This window comes from Capricornis sumatraensis, chromosome 7 (genome assembly GCF_032405125.1).
Source record: "Capricornis sumatraensis isolate serow.1 chromosome 7, serow.2, whole genome shotgun sequence".
Taxonomy (NCBI): domain Eukaryota; kingdom Metazoa; phylum Chordata; class Mammalia; order Artiodactyla; family Bovidae; genus Capricornis; species Capricornis sumatraensis.
In genome coordinates, this window is record NC_091075.1 from 28744001 (window position 1) to 28763919 (window position 19919).

The 19919-nt window shown below is 46.1% G+C and overlaps 1 protein-coding gene across 1 annotated transcript in view; it reads left to right on the forward strand.

Annotated features, from left to right (window-relative positions):
* TSPAN5 (tetraspanin 5) overlaps positions 1-19919 on the forward strand; it is a 180893-nt gene that overhangs the window by 137745 nt on the left and 23229 nt on the right. The window contains exon 2 of the mRNA XM_068975215.1: positions 10000-10050. Within this exon, the coding sequence (XP_068831316.1) occupies positions 10000-10050 (51 nt within the window). The remainder of the gene's footprint in view (positions 1-9999; positions 10051-19919) is intronic.

Below are 19919 nucleotides of genomic sequence, written 5' to 3' on the forward strand. Positions count from 1 at the left end.
AATACATAATGCTACTTGTGCTTCTAAAAAAGAGTAATCCTATTTTAATTTTTCTCTGCATTTTATCATTAAGCCTTGCCTCAGATGTTTCTTTGAAACTTTACGATGTTTCAACACAAAAACAGTGTACATCTGAGAGTCTTAAACTTTTGAAGCTTCTGTTCGCTGGAGCTGCACTGCTTGGCTGTTTAATGCAAACAGGAGCTTATTTCCACAAGGCTGATGTTTGTCTGCAGAGAGCTTACTTCTCATACTTGTCGTGTGAAATTCTTGAGTCCTTCGGTCCTCCTCAGCTTTCAGAACATCTGTGTGGTCTCTTCTTAGCCTTGGTTTTTATCTTATCAGAGAAGTATAGATGGAGTATCCAGGCAGTATAAGCCTGGCTTTGACCGAGACGAAGATCAGTGGTCTGTAAACTTGCAGGATCCATGTTTCCATACAGAACTGCACAATCCCCTATGTTCCTTTCTGTGTGCGTGCATTGCCTGAGAGAGTTCCAAGAGGAATATGGGTTATATGGCCTGCAGAGCCCTCCCTGCCTTTCTCTCCCTTCCCATCTCAGATTACTGAGAAACTGAAATTGCACTAGTTCTTGCCAAAATATTAAGCTCCAAACTCTTAACAAAGGAATTTGTGAATGAGATTGTCCCTGGATTGTAGACGTTTCTTCAAGAGGTGCTCTTGCTGTCTCCTGGTGCAGAGTGAGTTCAAAGGCAGAGAGAGCCCTGCCCTCCTCTCTGGGAAGACAAGAGGAGAAAACACAGATCTATAATGCTTGGGAACCACGTCTCTGCCTGGGAACCATTTCTGGGGTTCTGGCTGTATCATTCTGCTTCCAAAATTCAATCAGCAAGCAGAAGGTAGCCCTTTCTCTGAGGAAGAACATGGCTGAATCACGTGTAGCTTCTCACACCAGGTCACAACAGCTTTCCCGGTAGTTGCGAGCCACCAGAGTCTGTCCTCAGCTATGGGGAAAAGCACCCTCCACCAGATCATTGTTAGTCTCTGGAGCCCCATCGTGCTCATGCCTGTCCCACACACTTAATTGTTTATAGCCAGCTTGTCACAAGACTAAGCGTGAGGGAAACTGGTCTCTTATTTCTGTCTTAGGATCCTCTTGGTAGCAAGTAACAGGAAGCTCCCAAAGTAACTTGAGTCAGGATGGGAGGACGAGATGTGCAGTAGGGACCCGGGGCATCGCGTGGAACTCAGGATCAGGACGTGTGGCCAGGGTGCCAGGGATGAGGAGTGAGAGCGGGCAGGAACAGAAGCCCCCGTTTCTTCTGTATCTGCGTGCTCCCTCCATAGCAGCCCAGTCTGTTCCAGCCTAAGGGAGACTGAAGCTGACAAAAATCACCATGTCCAACACTCGATTTCTGGGCAAGAGAGACTCTGGGCTCGTATTGAATAAATAGCTCTTTCTGAGACGCAGGCCCGCTGCAGTCTGCTGCTCAATCTATAGAGGGTGGAGAGGGCGTGGGCCCTCCTTTGCATACGTGACTGCAGGGGCCCACCCTTGAGGGGGGTGGCCAGTTTTCATAAAAGGGGGGTGTAGATGGAGATGTTGCCCCAGTCAATATTACTTAAAATTTTTTTTAGATTTTTTTTTTTTTTAAACGTAGACCATTTTGAAAGTCTTTATTGGATGTTGCTTCTGTTTTATGCTTTGATTTTTTGGCCATGAGACATGTAGGGTCTTAACCTCCTGACCAGGTCTTGAACCCATACCCTCTGCATTGGAAGGCAAAGTCCCAACCTCTGGACTGCCAGAAAAGTCCCGATATTGGTTATAATTTATATTCCACATTCTTCCCCAAAGATTCCGTTTTTAAGAATGGATATAAAGGAACAAAAACAAATCATGAAGGGTATAAAGTAAAAGTGAAGAGTGATAAGCTTAGGACAATGCATTGTGAAGCCCTGATGGGGAGAAACTTCCTATAATGTGGGGTTTCAGAATTAGCAGGTTTTGAAGTTCTGATGCCGGTGACTCTCAGTATTCATGAACGAGACTGACGAGACAGGAAAGAGGAAAGACTCGAGGTTAAACTCGGTCTCGGTATCCTGACTGGAGTGTTTCTTGTAAACGCACAGGGGTACTTGTAGACACTGTTCCTGGAAGGAGCCTCCCGCCTGCGCAGAGGAAGGAGATGATTCATTGGAGGCAGGTGTTCCTGCCCCTTAAATAGGCACATGCCGTGCAGTTAACACAGCCCCCATCACTCCCAGAGTCTGACCTTGGGCCACGTGGCACCTTTTCAGCCCTGTGTGTGTAAATGTCAGGTAAGGGTCCACGTGCGAGAGGTGCAGCAGCTGAGAAGAGGGGCCGCTGGTCACTGAACGAGGATGCTTTCTCATCCTTGGAGGAGGCAGGACTGCACCTAGAGGAAGCAGGGGTCGCCCTGACCTGGCCTAGTCTGGGGAGAGGAGGCGGCAGCTGAGAAAGGACTGAGGATGGGGAGGGAACCGACATGTAGGGAGTGCCAACTATTCCAGGCATGTGAGTCGAGTTTGAGTCACCCAGTCCTTACACTGGCACGTTGACCCCTGAAGTTGCTCTCTTTCCTCAGGGGCCTTTAGTATCTCTGTTTGACACATTAGGACCAGGGGGCTCTGGGAAATCAGGAAACCCTCCCATGGTTCTTTCTGTCTCCTGGAGAAACCAGTCACTGCCACGGCCTTCAGAGCCTAACCAGTGTGGCCCCCATTCCTCCATTAAACCTGGACACCTCAGCTCAGGCCCTTAGCCAGGCTGCTGCTTTGCCTGGAACTCGGTTCCCTGACACCTACCAGCCAGCTCCTTCATGTCCCTCGTGTCTTTGCTTACTTGACTTTCGTGGTGGAGACTCGCTCCATTTCAGTGTCACAACAGCTCACTCCTCCCTGGACCACACCTCACTCCCCCGTGCTGTTCTCTTTTCCCGCAGTGTTTCTCGTCTTCTGCAGCTGTACGTGATCTAACTCATGTATGCTGCTTTTCAGTGTCTTTCGTTCCCCACATGGCCTGATGAGAATGTCAGCTGCAAGAGCAGCCACAGTTGTCTGTTTCACTTCCCAATGATAATTATCCAGGGCCCCTAGAGGGCTACCTGGCTCATAGCAGATGCTCAGTAAATGTGTGCTGAACAAACAAGGAGCCTTTCCGAGGTCACGAAACCACAAGCCCATCTCTGGCTGGGCTTCCTCCGGCTGCGTGTGTTCAGGCTGCGTGAGGAGGCCACGAGGGCGAAGTGAAGGGAGAGGTGGACCCTGGTTCAGATGGGAAATATCCTGTTTACAAGTCTGGACTTTATCTGCCATGCCATCTTATCATGAGGATTCTGGACACTTTGAATGTACAAACTGGGACATGGGGACCCAGTGGCAAAATTGGGATTGCCTTTCTGCGTATTGAATTTTCCACCAACCCGTGTTTATACTCCTCTGACATGGCAAGAATTATGCCCAAAGGCGTTTTATTCCTGCGTCAGCCCATGTTTGATAGAGACAATATAGATTTTGTTAACAGAAGTATTTAACACACTTGTGTGGACTGCTCCGCTCATCCACCCCGCCAGACCTGGAGTCTGGGTCAGACTTAGGTGTCAGAAAAACATCTTCATAAAACGTGCACGTGCTCCGGGAAAATACACCTCTTCTTTCCCTTTCCTCTCTTCTGTGCCAAAGGTTTTAAAATGCATCTCTCCTGTTTATTCAGGCACAGCTTATGATTTTTAAAAACAACGTCATCAGAATGATTAAGGATTCAAAGTTCTTTCCATTGTTGTTTAGGATGATATTTTCCAGGTTCCAGTTAGGTGAGAAAATTGACCTGATTTTTATTTTCCCCTACTGTGTTTACCTTGCTGCATTGTTATTTCGAGTCTGTTGATAGGGTGCCAGACAGATGTCATTGTTATTTTTTAAGCAAAGAGGATCAAAAATGTCCATTTAAGAACTGCCTGTGGGGGGAATAAAAAAGAATTGCCTGTGAACTAATACAGCTATACATAACTGCTTCCTTTTATGAATAAAAGTTGTAGGAGGTGGTGGACATGTATACAGGTTTTAAATAATTTATTTTTTAAAAGTATGCAAGCTGAAACTTACTTCAAAGAGAATTCAGAGAGCAGCCAAAATACCCATGAAAGAAAACTGTCCTTCAGAAATGCTGCCACATCTCAAGCTAGTTATGAAACTGACACCCGAGCGTTATTTCTGTCAGAGAGGACATAAGATAGATTTAGAGGAGCCATAGTCTCCATTTAAGAGCTGTCAGAAACACATGCATTATCCTTAATACTATACTTCCCTGTCCTTCACCCTTAACCCCACGCCATCCTGTCACCATATCCAGGCATCTCTGAAGATACCAGTTTTATTTCTAAATGCTCTCGATTCCATGTGCCTCTTCAGTACATTTCAGTCTAGGATGCAGTTGGGTCTTACCTGCATGACCAAAGCTCTCTCCTAGCTGCTATGCATCTGCTCTGAACTCTCAGCTCAACTTTTCTGCAACTCAAGTCATTTTCCCAAAGACCAAATCTGATAAAAACCTGCTTGCTCGCCCCATCTCAGCCAACTACGTACATACAGCCCTGAATGTCTTCCTGTCACTCTTAGGGTGATGACTGGATGCCTTAATGTGACTTACAAGACCCTGAGCAGGCTGGTCCTGCTTACATCTCTCATTGCACACCTGATACCTCCCTGCTTCCCCCCTTGTCTGTGCACCTGGCATACCAGTCACCTTTAGACCCTTTACTCGCTGTGCTTGTCTCAACCCAGGGCCTTTGCACATTCTCTTCCCTCTACCGGAATCATTCTGCCTTCTTTTCTTTACCAGTTAACGTCTTCTCATCTTGCAGACCTCAGTTCCTACATCACTTACTTAGGGAAGCCTTCCTGGACTGGCTTCCCTGGTGGTTCAGCAGTAAAGAATCCACCTGCCAGGGCAGGACATGTGGGTTCAGTCCCTAGGTTGGGAAGATCCATCCTCTGGAGGAGGAAATGGCAACCCACTCCAGTATTCTTACCTGGAAAATTCCATGGACAGAGGAGCCTGGTGGGCTGCAGTCTGGGGTCGTGAAGAGTCAGACACGACTGGGCATACACGCACTTTCTGGACTACTATTCTAGGTCAGATCTCCCTCTTATCATTTGTATTGGTCTTATGTTCCTCTCCTTTAGAGCACCGTCAAGGATGATTTTGTCTTTTACACATTATTTGGTAAAGATGTATCTTCCTATCTAGACTTTAAGATCTCTGGAAACAGGGACTATGTCTGTTCTCTTACCTACATTTATCACAAGATAATAGCAGTGCCTAGCACAAGGTAGGAACTTGAAAAACGTTTGTTGAAGGTTGTAGATAGATGAGTGAGTGGCTTCTCGAAGCACCCGTTGCTGTACCAAGTAGCATAATGGAACACTGGTCCATTTCTGATATGTTGGGAGCTCAGCAAGGACAAAAACAACAGATGGAGGAAGAGGAAAGGGGACAGGTGTGACCTTCCTGGCAGAGAAGCCTCATCGTCCTAGTCACATCACAGGGCCACTGTCCTCTCCAGCTTTCCTTGAGGATCAGCTCTGCTGGCTCTTGTTCTGCGAAGCCTGGTGGGCTTCCATGCACACGCTCCTCTCTGTTTCTACCCACGTGCTGTTCTCATTCCTAGTCAGGAAAACATCCTTTGCTTTGAATACCTAGAAATTAAAGAAGTACTTTTGAGTCTTAAAACATGAGTTTCAGTATAATTCTCCATCCTTTGTTTGGCTGAACGGACATTTTAGGCACCTTAGCAAAGTATAACACTATAATAGTCTGGAGCTTGGACCGAGGAGTCAAGTTGCCTGAGCAGCCCAGCTCAGGCACCTATGTAATCTTGGGAGACGTACTCCATGTGTCTAAGTCTCAGTTTCCTTATCTGTAAAACGGGGATAATATTTCTACTGCATGGTATTGTCGTGGTATACTTTAGAACAGCACTGTCCAATAGTAATATAGTGCAAGCCACATATATAATTTAAATTAAATGTTCCACTAGCTGTATTTTTTAAAAATCTATTAAATAAGCTTCATGGATACATTATACAGCACAGGGAAATATAACCATGATTTTGTAACTTTAAACTGAGTATAATCTATTAAAAATATTAAATCACTATGTGGTACACCTGAAACTAATATGATCTTTTAAATCAACTACTTCAATAAAGAGTAAAATAAGAGAAGTTAACTTTTTAATATATTTAACCCAGTATAGCTGAAGTATTATCATTTCAATGTGTAATCAAAAATAAAACAGCTGTAAAAAAATAAGTCATAAAAAAGAATGAAATAATGCCATTTGCAGCAACATGGTTGGACCCAGAGATTGTCATACTGAGTGAAGCAAGTCAGACAAATATCACATGATATTACTTTAATGTGGAATCTAAAAAAATGATACAAATAAACATACACAAAACAGACTCACAGAAGGATGTATCATATAACACAGGGAACTATAACATCTTAGAATAACTTATAGTGGAAAAGAATCTGAAAAAGACTAGATATATTGATATATATGTATTACTGAATCACATTACTGTATGCCAGAAACTCAGACAACGTTGTAAGTCATCTATACTCCAGTTAAAAATAAATAAGCAGCTGTTAATGAGAACTTTTACGTTCTTCAGAATGTTAAGTCTTTTAAATCCAGAGTGTATTTTACACCTACTAGCACATCTCACTTTGAACTAACCATGTTTTAAGTGCCCAGTGGCTGGGAGCCTGCTGTGTTAGGCACTGCTGTTTTAACTCATTCATATAAAACAAGTACTTAGTATGGTGCTTAGTTCATAATTAGCATTTGACAAATGTTGGCAAAATTAATATTCATTTTAAAACATCAAAGTTGGATAGACAAACATTTGACTATGTGTTTGCATATATTGCCACATGGGAGGATGCCTCAGATCTGGTCTTGTTTCTATTTCAAAGGAATAAAGAATTGACTTTAATGTTCTCATTTGTTCCCTGTAAAGTGGCCTTTGGGTTTCAGAACAAGGTCAGTTTGGGGGTTTATGGTCGCCTTTTTTTCTGGAGGTGGGAAAGGGGAAACTCGGTGTCCTTCAAGTGCTACGTGCCTGTGTGTGTTTTTTTGGCTCTTCCCTGTTTAATTGTTGGAGCTGGAACAACTTGATTTTAAAAGAAAACACATGGGCCGAGAGTCATTGGGAGGATGCTTGCTGATGATGGAGCCGTAGAGCTATGTACGGGCTGAGGTCCCGGCCCCACACCACTCGCTTAGCGGTTGAGCGCTTTCCTGGACTTCAGATTCAGTGTCTTTCTCCAAATCCTCAAACCTTGTTTGGGAGGTCACAGTCAAGGCAGGAAATATTGGAGCAAGATTGTAAAGGAAATTGTCTTTCAGTCTTCTTCAGATCCTGATTTTTTTTTCTCTCTCTCTTCTTTGTCAAAAATGTTGTTTCCAATCTGTTTATATGATTTGGGAAAGAAAAAGATTTTTCAAAGGGACAAATAATCTTTCTTTTTCAAAGAAAAAGATTATTCAAAGATGGGAAAGTTGACTCCCCACTGAATTTCTGTTTTCTGTGTTACTCTGTTGCTGTCACCAGCATGGGGAATGTCTGGTCTACGACCAGTTCATGTGAAGGCGAAGTTCTCATCTCTTTTTACCCTCTCAACTTCCCATTGCTTCCTTGGGTGGGTCCTCATCATATCCCATGTACTTCTAATCTGAATGTATCAACTTTCTGTCCCACAGAGGAAAATGGGGACTTATCACTACTGGTAAGAACACGAACGTTGGTGTTACATTCATGTTGGTCCAAATCTCTGCTTCTCCACTCAGAAGCTGTGTGCCTCTGAGCAAATTGATCTTTCTTAAAATGGAGTTAATAATAATGCCTCCTTCAGAATAAATAGTTGTGATGCTTAAGAGAGACATGGCATACAAAAAGCACTAGGCACAGTGCCTGACACGTAATAAAGAGAAGTTAATGTTAGCAATGAGGCAGGGGACCTCAGCGATGACCTGTCTGCCCTCCTCAGCAAGAGGGGCGGTAGGCCATGTCACAGCACCCCAGCATTGCTCGTGATGACACTGGAACTCACTGCATCAGGGGAGTGACCTGCCTTTGTCCGCAAAGTGCTTTAACATGAGAAAGTCTCGGATTTCCCTGGGCTGAGTTTGATGTCAGTAAGGACGGAGGTCTAATGGTCTCCCGTGTGTGCAGTCGTCTCTGTTACCCTACTGTGCTGGGACCTATGAAAATGAGAGTGACATGCTGAGTGGCATTATTTTTGTACTATAGAGCCCCAGAAACATTTTGAGTCATTTGAGAGGCTGGTGCATTTGTGGCTTCCAATAGGAACTGTAAAGTGAAATAGCATTCTGGTCAGGGCACGAGAGAGGCTGAGCATACTGGTTTTTTGTTGGCATGCTGAAAATACATTTTTCTAAATGTTCTCAGACTTCCGTGACCAAGGGTAGCTTGGAAGAAGGGGTCCTTCGGTTTTGCTCCATCAGGGCCACGGTGCTGAGCTTTTCTGTGTAGGAACTCAGAATGCATCAGTATCACGGCAGTGTCAGATAAATGTCCAGGGTTTTGGAAGTTCTGCTTATAAAAACACCACCATCTTTTCCGAGCAGTCACTCCTCTGTGTTATTTTCCGTTCCCTCTGCTCCTGCTGTTTTCCCAGCCCCTTTTTGGATTTATTAGCCATTGCCTACAAAGTGTCAGTAACTCCCCGCTGTGAATGGCAAAGACCTCGCCAGGTGGACCCTTCTCAGATTTCCCTGAAACTGGAGAGAGTAACCACCCTCACTCTCATTTTCTCCACGGCTCCCTCTCAGTGGACAGCTTTCCTGACGTTTAACTTGATCAAGATGTTAGTAAAACAAATAGCGTGCGCCACGACCCTCAGTCTCAACCTGCCCACCCTCTTTTCACCTCACTGTTTGGAGAGGAAACTCAGAGTTGCTGTGGATAATAAAGACGGGGACTAAGATGTGTCTTTCCTTGTGGCCAGTTACACCCAGTCCTGATCACTGAGCTCTGAGTGGTAGACAGCCATGTGCTATGTGTTACCAAACCTGTGGAACTCTGGTTATAAGACACACTATTATTTGAGGTACAGTCAAGGGGGGGGGGAAGGCAATTAAACTGAGACACCATCATTTTTAAGACACATCGCAATTTCAGAGATGTTAAAGTGTGCTGGAAAAATGTGTCTCTTAAAGGAGATGGAATGCTGTGAGAACTGATTCAAACGAACTGTCCCCCTGGTTCCTGTTGCTCCTCTCTCTCGCCCCATACTCAGCGCAGCTGATGGATGGCTGAGTCCATGTGTTTTCAGCTCAACCTTGCATGTTATTTGTGTGCTCTGTGTTATGCATGAAGTTATAGCTCTGAGTTTAGGCCAAGTCATGAAAGCCCTTTCAATTACAATGTAAGTATTAGTTTCTGACAAAGATTCCAGGTGTTTTCTTTGGGTCATCCTGGACTTGATAAGGGTCCTGTTCCCTTTTGAAGGGGTGATAAAGAGTTGACTGAGGGACACTGGGGGTTTCTGCAGGCCCTCCCTGCCCCAGCCCATTCATGATGGCATGATGGCAAGGAGAAAATCTCCAACTCTGCTAAATTCATGCCCCTAGTTATTTGTTTTCTAGTGACATCATGCTTAGGTTTATGGGGGTACTCACTGCTTCCTCTCCAGTCCAGAAAGGCAGCATCAGACATTATTGATGACTTTAATTTTATTCAAGATTCTACCTAATTATTATTCTTTATAATCTGAATGACTTCAAAGCAAGTGCTGTTCTTAATGCGGTAATAATTTTATCAAGGGGATGGTGGTATTTCTTTTCCTGTTGAAGACCATTAGATTTTAGAGAAAACTTTCTCAGCAGATAAAGTCACCCCAAAAAAGTGATTGAAACTTTGTTTGTACTAGTAAAAATATGGCATTTTCTCTCATACTTACACCATTTTCTTGCTTTCTTTCAGTTTTTGGGAATAGCATTTCTTGGAATCGGACTCTGGGCGTGGAATGAAAAAGTAAGTCAAACATCATTAAAATGCACACATTTTGTTTGTAAGAAGCTGCACGTTATATGCTGTCTCTTTTTCCTCTTTGATGACTGCCAAGTGTATGGAAACATGGCTCTTTAACGAAAAAGTACCCCCCCCAAAATAATGTCACAGTTCAAAGACTCAAGAATGGAGCCTAAATTGGTCATTGCACCAAAATAATTACAGAAGTAACAACACACGTGCATAACACAGAATGTGTAATTGGAATTTTATCAGTTAGCTGGAGAGACATGTTCCCATGGAACAGGGCCTCACTCTGGCATAAGAATTTCAATAATGCATATAAATAATACTAACAATACTAAATAAGCACCTGGAGCCTTTTTTTCCTCTTTTACTTTTTAAAAAACCCTTTGGAAGATTATTCAAGCCATGAAGATTACATTTGAGTGTGAACATTATGTGCTAAGCTATCAGCGTGTGGTACGTATGGAAGAAACTAGATACAATTCATGTCTGAAAATCAGATAAACTTATCAGTGTTGCTCAAGAGTGTGAACACTTGTGTGCTGATTGGGAATGTTAAGGAACATCCAAACTTTGTCATCAAATATCGCACAGTAAAAATAAATCTGGATCTGTGGAGAAGGCTATATGAAGACACAATGTTCTGGGTGGTTTATTATGTAAATAACATCCTCACGACAACACTGCCCTGTGTCCATTCCTCCACGTCCCTTCCCATCCATACATTTTAAGTTTTTTTCTGCAGCTTCTCCTTCTGACGCCAAGCAGTGGAATTAAAATATAAATACATACTCCGTTTTTTCTTCCTTCTTTGGACATGAGATCATTGGCAGCATTTTATCTGTTCTGGTATTTGGCTACACAGTAAAGCTTTATCATCCCCCACCTATGAGAGTGAGGAAGTGCATGGATTGGTTAAAAGTTGTAAACTAAGACGTTAGCTGAAATTTTCCCAGAAGACCATTCTCTTATCACATTGACATTTCACCCTCAGAGCTTGACCAAGGCCTGGAGTCAGGCGTTCCTTTGAAGTGGTCTATGTATTAGGAAAGGAGAGAAAAACTGAGAAAGTCCAGCAAACAAAAGCCCTTCAGCTGCAAGAAGGCATTTCCACAAGTAAAACAATGTTTAGATAGATTGTATCCAGTAAAACTCAAAGTAAATCCAGAGTTTTGAAATTGAACCGCCATCTGTTTATTTTCAGAATACTTGTACAGATTGTGAAATGTTTATGGAAAATGAACCACCTTCCAGCAACCTTATGAGGAAGAGTGGTGACTATACGTCAAGGGAAACAAGTTCCAAAAACAGAATTTTATCTCCAGAAACCTTTCTGTTGAATAACTGACCTTCTTTTGGATTATGATCAGCCTCTGTGTTGAGCCCTTTATAAGCCTGAAGGTTTGTACTGGTGGAATCTCAGAAATTCCACTTTTAGAAGCCCTCTGTTTGGTTCAGGGCCAGATCATATAGCTTTGTATAACTCTCCTTTAATCAGTCTATTTCTATCTGCTCTGAAAAGATGCTGGAAGGCATTATATGAACTAATTGTCTGTTCTAGCAATAAGCAGACAATATGTTGTTTTGAAGGTTTTTCTCTTTGTGAAATATAATTATCCTTTTGTCTCATCAGTCGCCCTGATGTCTCTTCTTTGATAAAATCACCAAATTCTAAAACCGACAGTATCATACAAATATCAGAGCAAGGGGATGATGTGGTCTCTAGGGAGGGATGAAATAACAGTTCCCTCCTTTTTCAGGGCTGGTATCAGCAAAGGGAAGGCTTCTCTGCAGAGCTGGAATTACCTGGCCGGGGTTGCCCAGCTACTGTGTAGCAGGACTCTGTGAGCTGGGACTACGCGGAGGTAGCGGAGGGTAAAGGACATGTGACAGCTCAGTATGGTGCACGCTGGCCATGCGTTTGGGCCCTGAGTCTGGGGGTGAGGATGCTGCAGCAAATGATGCTGAGTCCCTGTCCTGTGGGGCTTGTTTTTAGTGGGGGCACCAGCAGTTAACTAGCCAGGAACACGTGTGCAGGTGTGGATGAGTGCTGAGAAACGCAAGGTATAGAGTAAGGGCTGCTTAAAGAGTGGTGGGGAAGAGGTCTCTCTTACTTTTTATTAATTTGTTTTTGGCTGTGTTAGGTCTTTGTCGCTGTGCGGGCTTTTCTCTAGTTGTGGTGAGCGGGGGCCACTCTGCAATTGCAGTGCCATGGCCTCTCTGGTGGAGCACAGGCTCTAGGGTGCACGGACTGCAGAAGTTGCAGCTCGTGGGCTTCGTAGTTACGGCGCCTGGGCTTTAGAGTGCAGGCTCAGTAGTTGTGGGGCATGGATTTAGTTGCATGAGGAATCTTCCTGGACCAGGGATCAAATCTGTTTCTCTTGTTTTGGCAGGTGGATTCTTTACCACTGAGCCACCAAGGAAACCCCGAAAGGGATCTCTTTTAGATAGAGCACTTGGGAATGGCCTCCCTGACAAGAGGGCACTGGAGCAGAGACCTGGATGAAGTAAAGAGGGGTCTGCAGAGCACTGGGGGAGTAGCAAGTCCAGCGGCCCTGAGTCAGGCACGTAGCGATTCCGAGGAACAGAAAGAATGCCAGTAGGAAGGGAGAGCTAGATATAAGGCAGGTGGCCAGAGAGGCAGGCAGAGCCGGGAGGGGCAGGGGCCTGTAGAGGCCCAGGCATTAAGGGAGTGTCCTAATCTGGCTTTTGTTTTAAGATCACTCTGGTTGCCATGAGGGAAAAAAAAAAAAAAAAGCACAGCTCTGGGCTGAAAGACCAGAGTTCAATACTGACTCCTTCCTTTGCTGTCAGCGTGACTTTGGGCAAGTGGTTTAGCATCTCTGGGTACCTCCCTGGTTTATCCAAAGGACACTCGTGTCAGCTTGTAGGGTTGCTGTGAGGATGAAGTGGGGTGGCTCCCACTGAGCCTGGTGTAAGGTACATGCTTTCTGGGACATGGTTCCCTTCCTTGGATGCCCTGGTGGAGTGTGTCCACTTCTACACGGGCACCAGCACAGAATGGGGGCTTTGGGAGCTGCCTCAGATTTTAGGAGCATTCCAGGCTCTGATCTGTGGACTGAGAATCGGCTTTGTTCTGGGGTCTCTTAAGGAGGGTGTGATGTTCATTGATTGACTTGGTAGCTGCAGAGGCTGCTCCGCTGAAGCCCTTGGGGATAAGTTCTAAGCTAGACCAGGCCACTGCTGGGATGATGTTCTGAGGTGAACCGCAGCCAGCCAAGGGTGACGGCCCCGTGCACCTGCAGGGCGGCTCACACCAGCCTGTGAATCAGTAAATCCCCCCAACGGAGATGTGGTGACATTTACTTGAAAAGAAGCCCAGAGGGTAAATCCCCAAACTGGGTCATGGCTGGAAGGATCAGATTTCTTTAATAGATGGGGTTTTGCACATTTTTATGTGGAACACAGAAACATTGGAGGCAAAAATCATTAAAAATACCAGCCTGAGATTTAGGACTAATATTACAGTTGAATATTAGACTTAATAATTAAATAATACATTTAATCTAGCTTCCAGATCACCGTCAAGATGCAAAAGATGAATGTGTCTCCAGGGGAAACTGGTTTATGTGCAGTTTTTCAGGAATCATAGGATCTGCGAGTTTAGAAGGAACGTTAACAGTCACGTTGCATGAGTTACCTCCACAACAAGCTTGGCAGTGTCCGGCAGTAATCACCTCATCCATTCAAAGAACATTATTGAGCACACAGCATGGGGCATGGCTTGCGCTTGATTCTGGGCATGTAATTCTTCAGGGGCTGCATGTTCTAGGATGGGCGTGCATATATACATAAACTATGAGTGCTAGTTTGTTCGAGGACGGGCGTGCTGATATACATAAACTACACTTCAGTCATGTCTGATGCTTGCGACCCCACGGACTGAGGCCTGCTAAGCTCCTCTGTCCATGGGATTCTCCAGGCAAGAATACTGGAGTGAGTTGCCATTTCCTCCTCCAGCAGATCTATAAATAAAGTAATACATTGCAATTCATGCTAATTTGGAGTGTATAGAAGTTGAACAGTTCCTGGGGCAAAGCACTCACCACTTTTCTCTGGGTTCCTCTTACTGTTAGAAAGACCTTCCTCCTACCAAATCAGAATCATGTCCTACTGGTTTTCATTCATGGAATGTAGGTCTGCCCCACTGGGTCCCATTGTAAGCCCTTCTCTGTATTTAGTCCTTGGTGTGTTTCCTTGCGAGTTTCCAGGCTCTGACGGAGGTGGGGGATCCCTCTGCCATCTTGATCTCGCTCCTCTGACCTCCCTATGGGTCCTCTTCTCCAGGGAGAGGATGTTTTAGGGGCCGTAGAGGGTATGGCCGGATCACATCCCCTCTCTCCTGTCTGCGCTCAGTACCACTTGAGGTCACACAGTGTATCACTGAGTGGTCTCAGGTTGGTCCAGGTCCAGCTGGGTTTCCTCCCTCCATCTCACATCTGGCTGATTTTCAGAGGCAGATTCAAGAGTCCAGATTGCCCCAGGTCTGTTCTACCTGTCTGTCTACCTGCAGAGATTGTTCTGGAGCTGGAAGCTCTGTGCTCTGTCAACCAGCACATTCCCCACTCCGCTCAGCTAGGTTTTGATCAACATCCTCGCTCAAGTCCTCCTTTTAACTCAGAGCTTCCTTTAACTCCTTGCTCCAGTGCTACCTGGCGAATTCGGATTCAGTAGGTCTGGGTGTGGACACCAGGAGGCTCTGTTTTACAAGCTTCCTGTATTATTCTGATTGCAGTCAAGTATAGTTATCACTGATAGAAGGCAGTGACATATTGAGCAGGCTGAGGACAGAACCCAGTGACATGTCACTGGAAATTTCCTTTGGGGTTGACATCATTGACTTGTGTGTGCCCTTGGGTGTCATTAGTCAAGGAGTCTCTAATCCATCTACTTGTCATTGTATCAGACTGTCTTTCTGCTGCTTCTCTTTTCTCTGAATAACTAGCCTAGGACTCATATGAACCTGGCTGGCACTTTCTCATTGAACATCATTTTCTTGCCCAGGTACCCAGAAACCTTTATCAGTCAAGTGAGGACTGAGGCATGTTTAATCATTCTTCTCTTCTAGGAACACTTTGCTACTTGGCTTCCAAGATCCATCACATTCTTGGGTTTCATACCTCATTAGCAGTGCCTTCTCATACTTGTTTGCAAAGTCCAGCTTCCTCTTGAACTTCTGAATTTTGGAGAAACCCCTTGTTTCTCTTCACTCACGCTCTGGGAGTTCTCGTTCAGGCTCAAGGCCTCAAGCATCATTAATCACTGGTGTGAAGTCACTCAGTCGTGTCCAACTCTTTGCGACCCCATGGACTGTAGCCTACCAGGCTCCTCCCTCCATGGGATTCTCCAGGCAAGAGTACTGGAGTGGGGTGCCATTTCCTTCTCCAAATAATCACTGATGACTTCAAATTTACACCTGTGGTCCTGCCCTCTTCTGAACCCCAGTCTCATGCCCAGCATCTCTGCTGAAAGGCCCTCCAGGCTTCTGAAGCTTCATAGCCCAGAGAAATACTCCTGATTTCTCCCCTCACACCTTCTCTTCCCAGTTGCAGGAGATGGCGGCTTGGTCCTCTTCACTTGCCTGGGTGTTCTTGACACCCTTGTCTTTTCTTCTCATACCGCATCCAGTCTGTCAGCAAACACTGTCAGCTCTGTTTTGAAACTGCACTGAGAATATGATTTCTTCCAACCACCTCCACTTCTACACACTAGTCTAAGCTGCCGCCTTTTGCCTCTGTTAGTACAGACGCCTCTGTTGTTCCCCAGCCTCTGCTCTGTGCCTCCACTCCCAGCCCTGGCCATCTCCAAACAGCAGCCAAAGTGATTCTTTTATTCGTTTTTTATTTTTATGATTACTTTCTCTGTTTTTGGCCGCACTCACAGCTTACGAGATCTTAGTTCCTTGACCAGGGTTTGAACCTGGGCCCCCAGCAGTGAAAGCATGGACTTCTAACCACTGAACTGCCAGGGAATTCTCCAGAGTGATTCTTTCAAGCATAAGGCAGAATCCTGTCGCGTACTTCAAGCCCCCCAGCGCATTTACTGTCTCACTCAAAGCTGAGTACAGTACTGTGTTATTTCCGGGTCCTCCTTTCCCACGCTGCGCTCCCGCCCCTGGTGCGCTCCCGCCCCTGGATGGATGGACCCGCCACCCCGGGGCCTTCGTGCCACTCATCCCCTGCGAGGTGCGCTCTTCGCCAGAGGTCCACACAGCTGCTTGCCTCTGCTTCCTGGTCTTTGCTGCAGGGCCACCTTCGTCTGTGGGCCTCCCTGGCCTACTTGAAGCAGCCACTCTCACGCTAGTCCCGGCCCCTTTCCCCACTTCCGTGTGCTTTTCCCCCACTCTGTGTAGTAAAAGGACTTACCACTCACACAGGTTTTTTTTCCCCCTAAACAGGGACTTCTGTTTACTGCTGCACTCTAGTGCTCAGAACGTTAGCTGACACGTAATAGACATTCAAGAAGCATGCTTGTGGGAGAATGAATGCGCAAAGGGAAGATGAAAGCATTCTTTTCAGCCCTGGCTCTATCATTCAGACCCTAGTAAGCATATTATCAGTTCGTACAGCCTAAAAGGAAGTAAAGTGATATGTGGTTTCTGGTATCTGATATGGTAGGGGTTCATTCAGTGTTAGAAACAGCAGATTTCTAACATCCAGAGGAAAAAAAAATTATTTCTAGCATGTAAGTGGTAATCTGTGTATGACTGTCTTGACTTCAGAAGAATTGGGGATATCTTCCCTTTTCCGTTTTGCCCAGTGTTTATACCTTTTCCCTGCTTTGTGCAGGATTTTATGCAATTTGAGTTCCCCCATCCAGATTGAACCCTGGGCCCTCGGCAATGGGAGCGAGGAGTCCTAACCACTGGGCGGCCAGGGAATTCCCATGGTAATGCTTTTGACTTAATTCTTAGGTAGGGGCAAGAGGCTGGGTGATAGATCGCTAGCAGTCGTAAGTAGGGCTGCTGCCCCCAACACTGTTGAGCGCAAGGGGGAGACTCGGCTTTTCCAAGTGGGAAAAGTGGGTTTCCCTGGTCCTCAGTGTGAGCTTTTGGCTCCTCCTGTGCCTCCTGCCACCGCTCACACAGCACCAGCCTTCTGGGTGGAGGGTGAACCTGGCCTGGCTTGTCTGACCTGGAAGCTCCTTGAGGACAGGAGCCTGTCTTCTTCAGCCCATTATGCCCAGGTCTAGCTAGGTGCCTCCTGCATCTTGGATGCCGGGTGCTCATAACCACGTGAATGAGAATGTGCGGGAGAGCTGTGTACACTGTTGCAGACCCCATGGGGTCTCCTTCCCGAGTCCCCTCTCTCGTCTGTCACTGCACTCTCCTGGCCTGGCAGGAGGGAGCTGGGGCACAGGGCTGACCCTGGCAGGCGGACTGGCCACGAGAGGAGCTCTCTAGTCTTTATCAGCTTTCTCCCAGGCTGTCCTGGGGACAAGAGTGAGTCTTTTTCCTGGAGGCCTTCCCCCTGACCACTGTCTGTGATGCCAGTCTCACTTCAGAACCCACCGGTTGCTGCCTGTCACGATGGTACAGAAGGCTCAACTTGGAAGAACTTTCCCAATTTTCCCAGGAAGGAAAAGTTAGACGAGGAGATTCAGTGATTCAAGCAATTCATAACGGTGTTGGTCAAGGTAGCCAGAGGGAAGTGGTAGGTGGAAGCGGTTACCCAGGCAACTTAAAGAGAAAAATGCTTGCCTCCCCTGAGAAAGTACTTGAAGGAGACATTTCTGAGATGCCGAGAATACTCTTGAAGGCTTCATTTCATGGACTGAAATGTACGTTTGCATCTCATTCTCAATTGTCCATGTGATCCCCACAGGTTCTCTGTTGCCATTGAAAATCTGCAAACTGACCAGCTTTTGTTGAGTACCTGGAAAGTCAGCCTGTGCTCTGAGGTGCTGTAACCAGTATGCTTAGCAGAGGCATGAAATACGTTAGGGGAAAAACCCTTAATTTTTCTCTTTTTGTATGTCCCTGTAAACTTTTTTGCAGAGAAATTTATCAGGAATGAAAATTCAGGTGGATCAAAAATTGAGTGTCTTTGTTGTCCACCCTCAGACACCACAGTCCTACCCCAGGTCAGGAAGATGCCCTGGAGGAAGAAATGACATCCCACTCCAATATTCTTGCCTGGAGAAATCCCATGGACAGAGGAGCCTGGTGACTACAGTCCACAGAGTCGCACAGAGCTGGACATAACTGAAGCGACTTAGCACACACACGTTCTCATCTTAGGCATCAGTCCAGGCCCAGTTATTAGAAATGAAAATACTAGTCAGTCATGTCTGACTCTTTGCAACCCCATGGACTGGTGCCCCACTCTGTCCATGGAATTCTCCAGACAAGAATAGTGGAGTGGGTTGCCATTTCCTTCTCCAGGGAATCTTCCCAACCCAGGGATTGAACCCGGGTCTCCTGCACTGTAGGCGGATTCTTTACCATGTGAGCCACCAGGGAAGCCCAGTTATTAGAAAGGGCTGGATAAAATTGAAACCCCAAACCTCACTTTGCTTTAAAATGTTTGCCTTGCCTGGCACAGTCAACCTTGGGCCCCTGGAGAGAGGAAGGGGTGAGGCCTTTGCCCCCTGTTTCCTCCTGTCCCCCCTCCCCGATCCCCCAGAGGTTTCTCTCCCACTTCCTGCCAGGGCAGAAACGTGGGTGCAGCTTTGCTCTCTGAGCCTGGCAGGTGGTAAAGGGGATGGTGCCTTGGCCCTTTTGAAGTTTCCCCAAGAGTCCCTCTGCCTTGCAGTTCCCCTCCGCTGGGTGGGCATCCCTGTTCTAGGTGGCCACCCAGTACACCTGCCTAGACCTTGTGTCTCCGAGCTTCCTCAGGGATCCTCTTGAAACTTCCTTACTAGGTTTTGGATGAAAAGAAATCTGCTCCCTTATCTAGGAAGTGGAGTCACACAACACAGCAATTGCTTTCTCCAGAGAAATCTCATTCCATAACCCAGCCCCTCATCCCCTTGCTTTCACTGAGGTGTGCAAAAGAAGGAAGTTCTTTGCTTCGTGGTGTGTGTGTCTGTGTGTGCACACACAGTAGGAGGTCATCTCCTATTCACTTGGGTTTTCAGATCGTGACCAGTAAAGTGTGAGATAAGACTATCATATTTTTCTTAACATTTTAGAGACAGGTATACGTTTCCCAGGTGGTGCTAGTGGTAAAGAACCTGCCTGCCAATGCAGGAGACATAAGAGACTTGGGTTTGATCCCTGGTCAGGAAGAGCCCCTGGAGAAGGGCATGGCAACCCACTTCAGTATTCATGCTTGGAGAACCCGTGGACAGAGGAGCCTGATGGGCTACAGTCCATAGTGTTGCAAGGACTTGGACGCGACTGAAGGACTTAGCACGCATGCGCGCACATATGATGTTACCCTGGAAACAAGAACAGTCTTGCCCACTGCTGCTTTTTCTCTTTAGACAGTAGAGCATCGTGGTTGGAACACTGCTCTGGGCTCAAACCCCTGTTCTGCCACTTTCTCACCTGGGTCACCTGGCAAGTTACTCCGTCTCTGTGTCCTGCCATGGAAAATAGTCGTACCTGGAAAGTTAACTGTGAGGGGGAAATTATCCAGGTAGCTCTGAGCCTGGCAGAGTCAGCGCTCAGTCGTGTAGCTCTTACATGGCTTTCATCCCACAATTCAGCATCACCACAGGACCTCCCAGCAGCTTCCTTAGCCTCTGCCTGCTGCCCAAGGAGAGAGCTTTCTGAATTCACGTGTGATCCTCCTCTGCTCAGAATGCCTTCAGAGTCAAACCCAGCCATGCTCCACCAGCCTCTGTCTCCTCTCACCACTTGTGACAGTCACACGTACACCCCGTGGTGGGCCAGGTCCTGC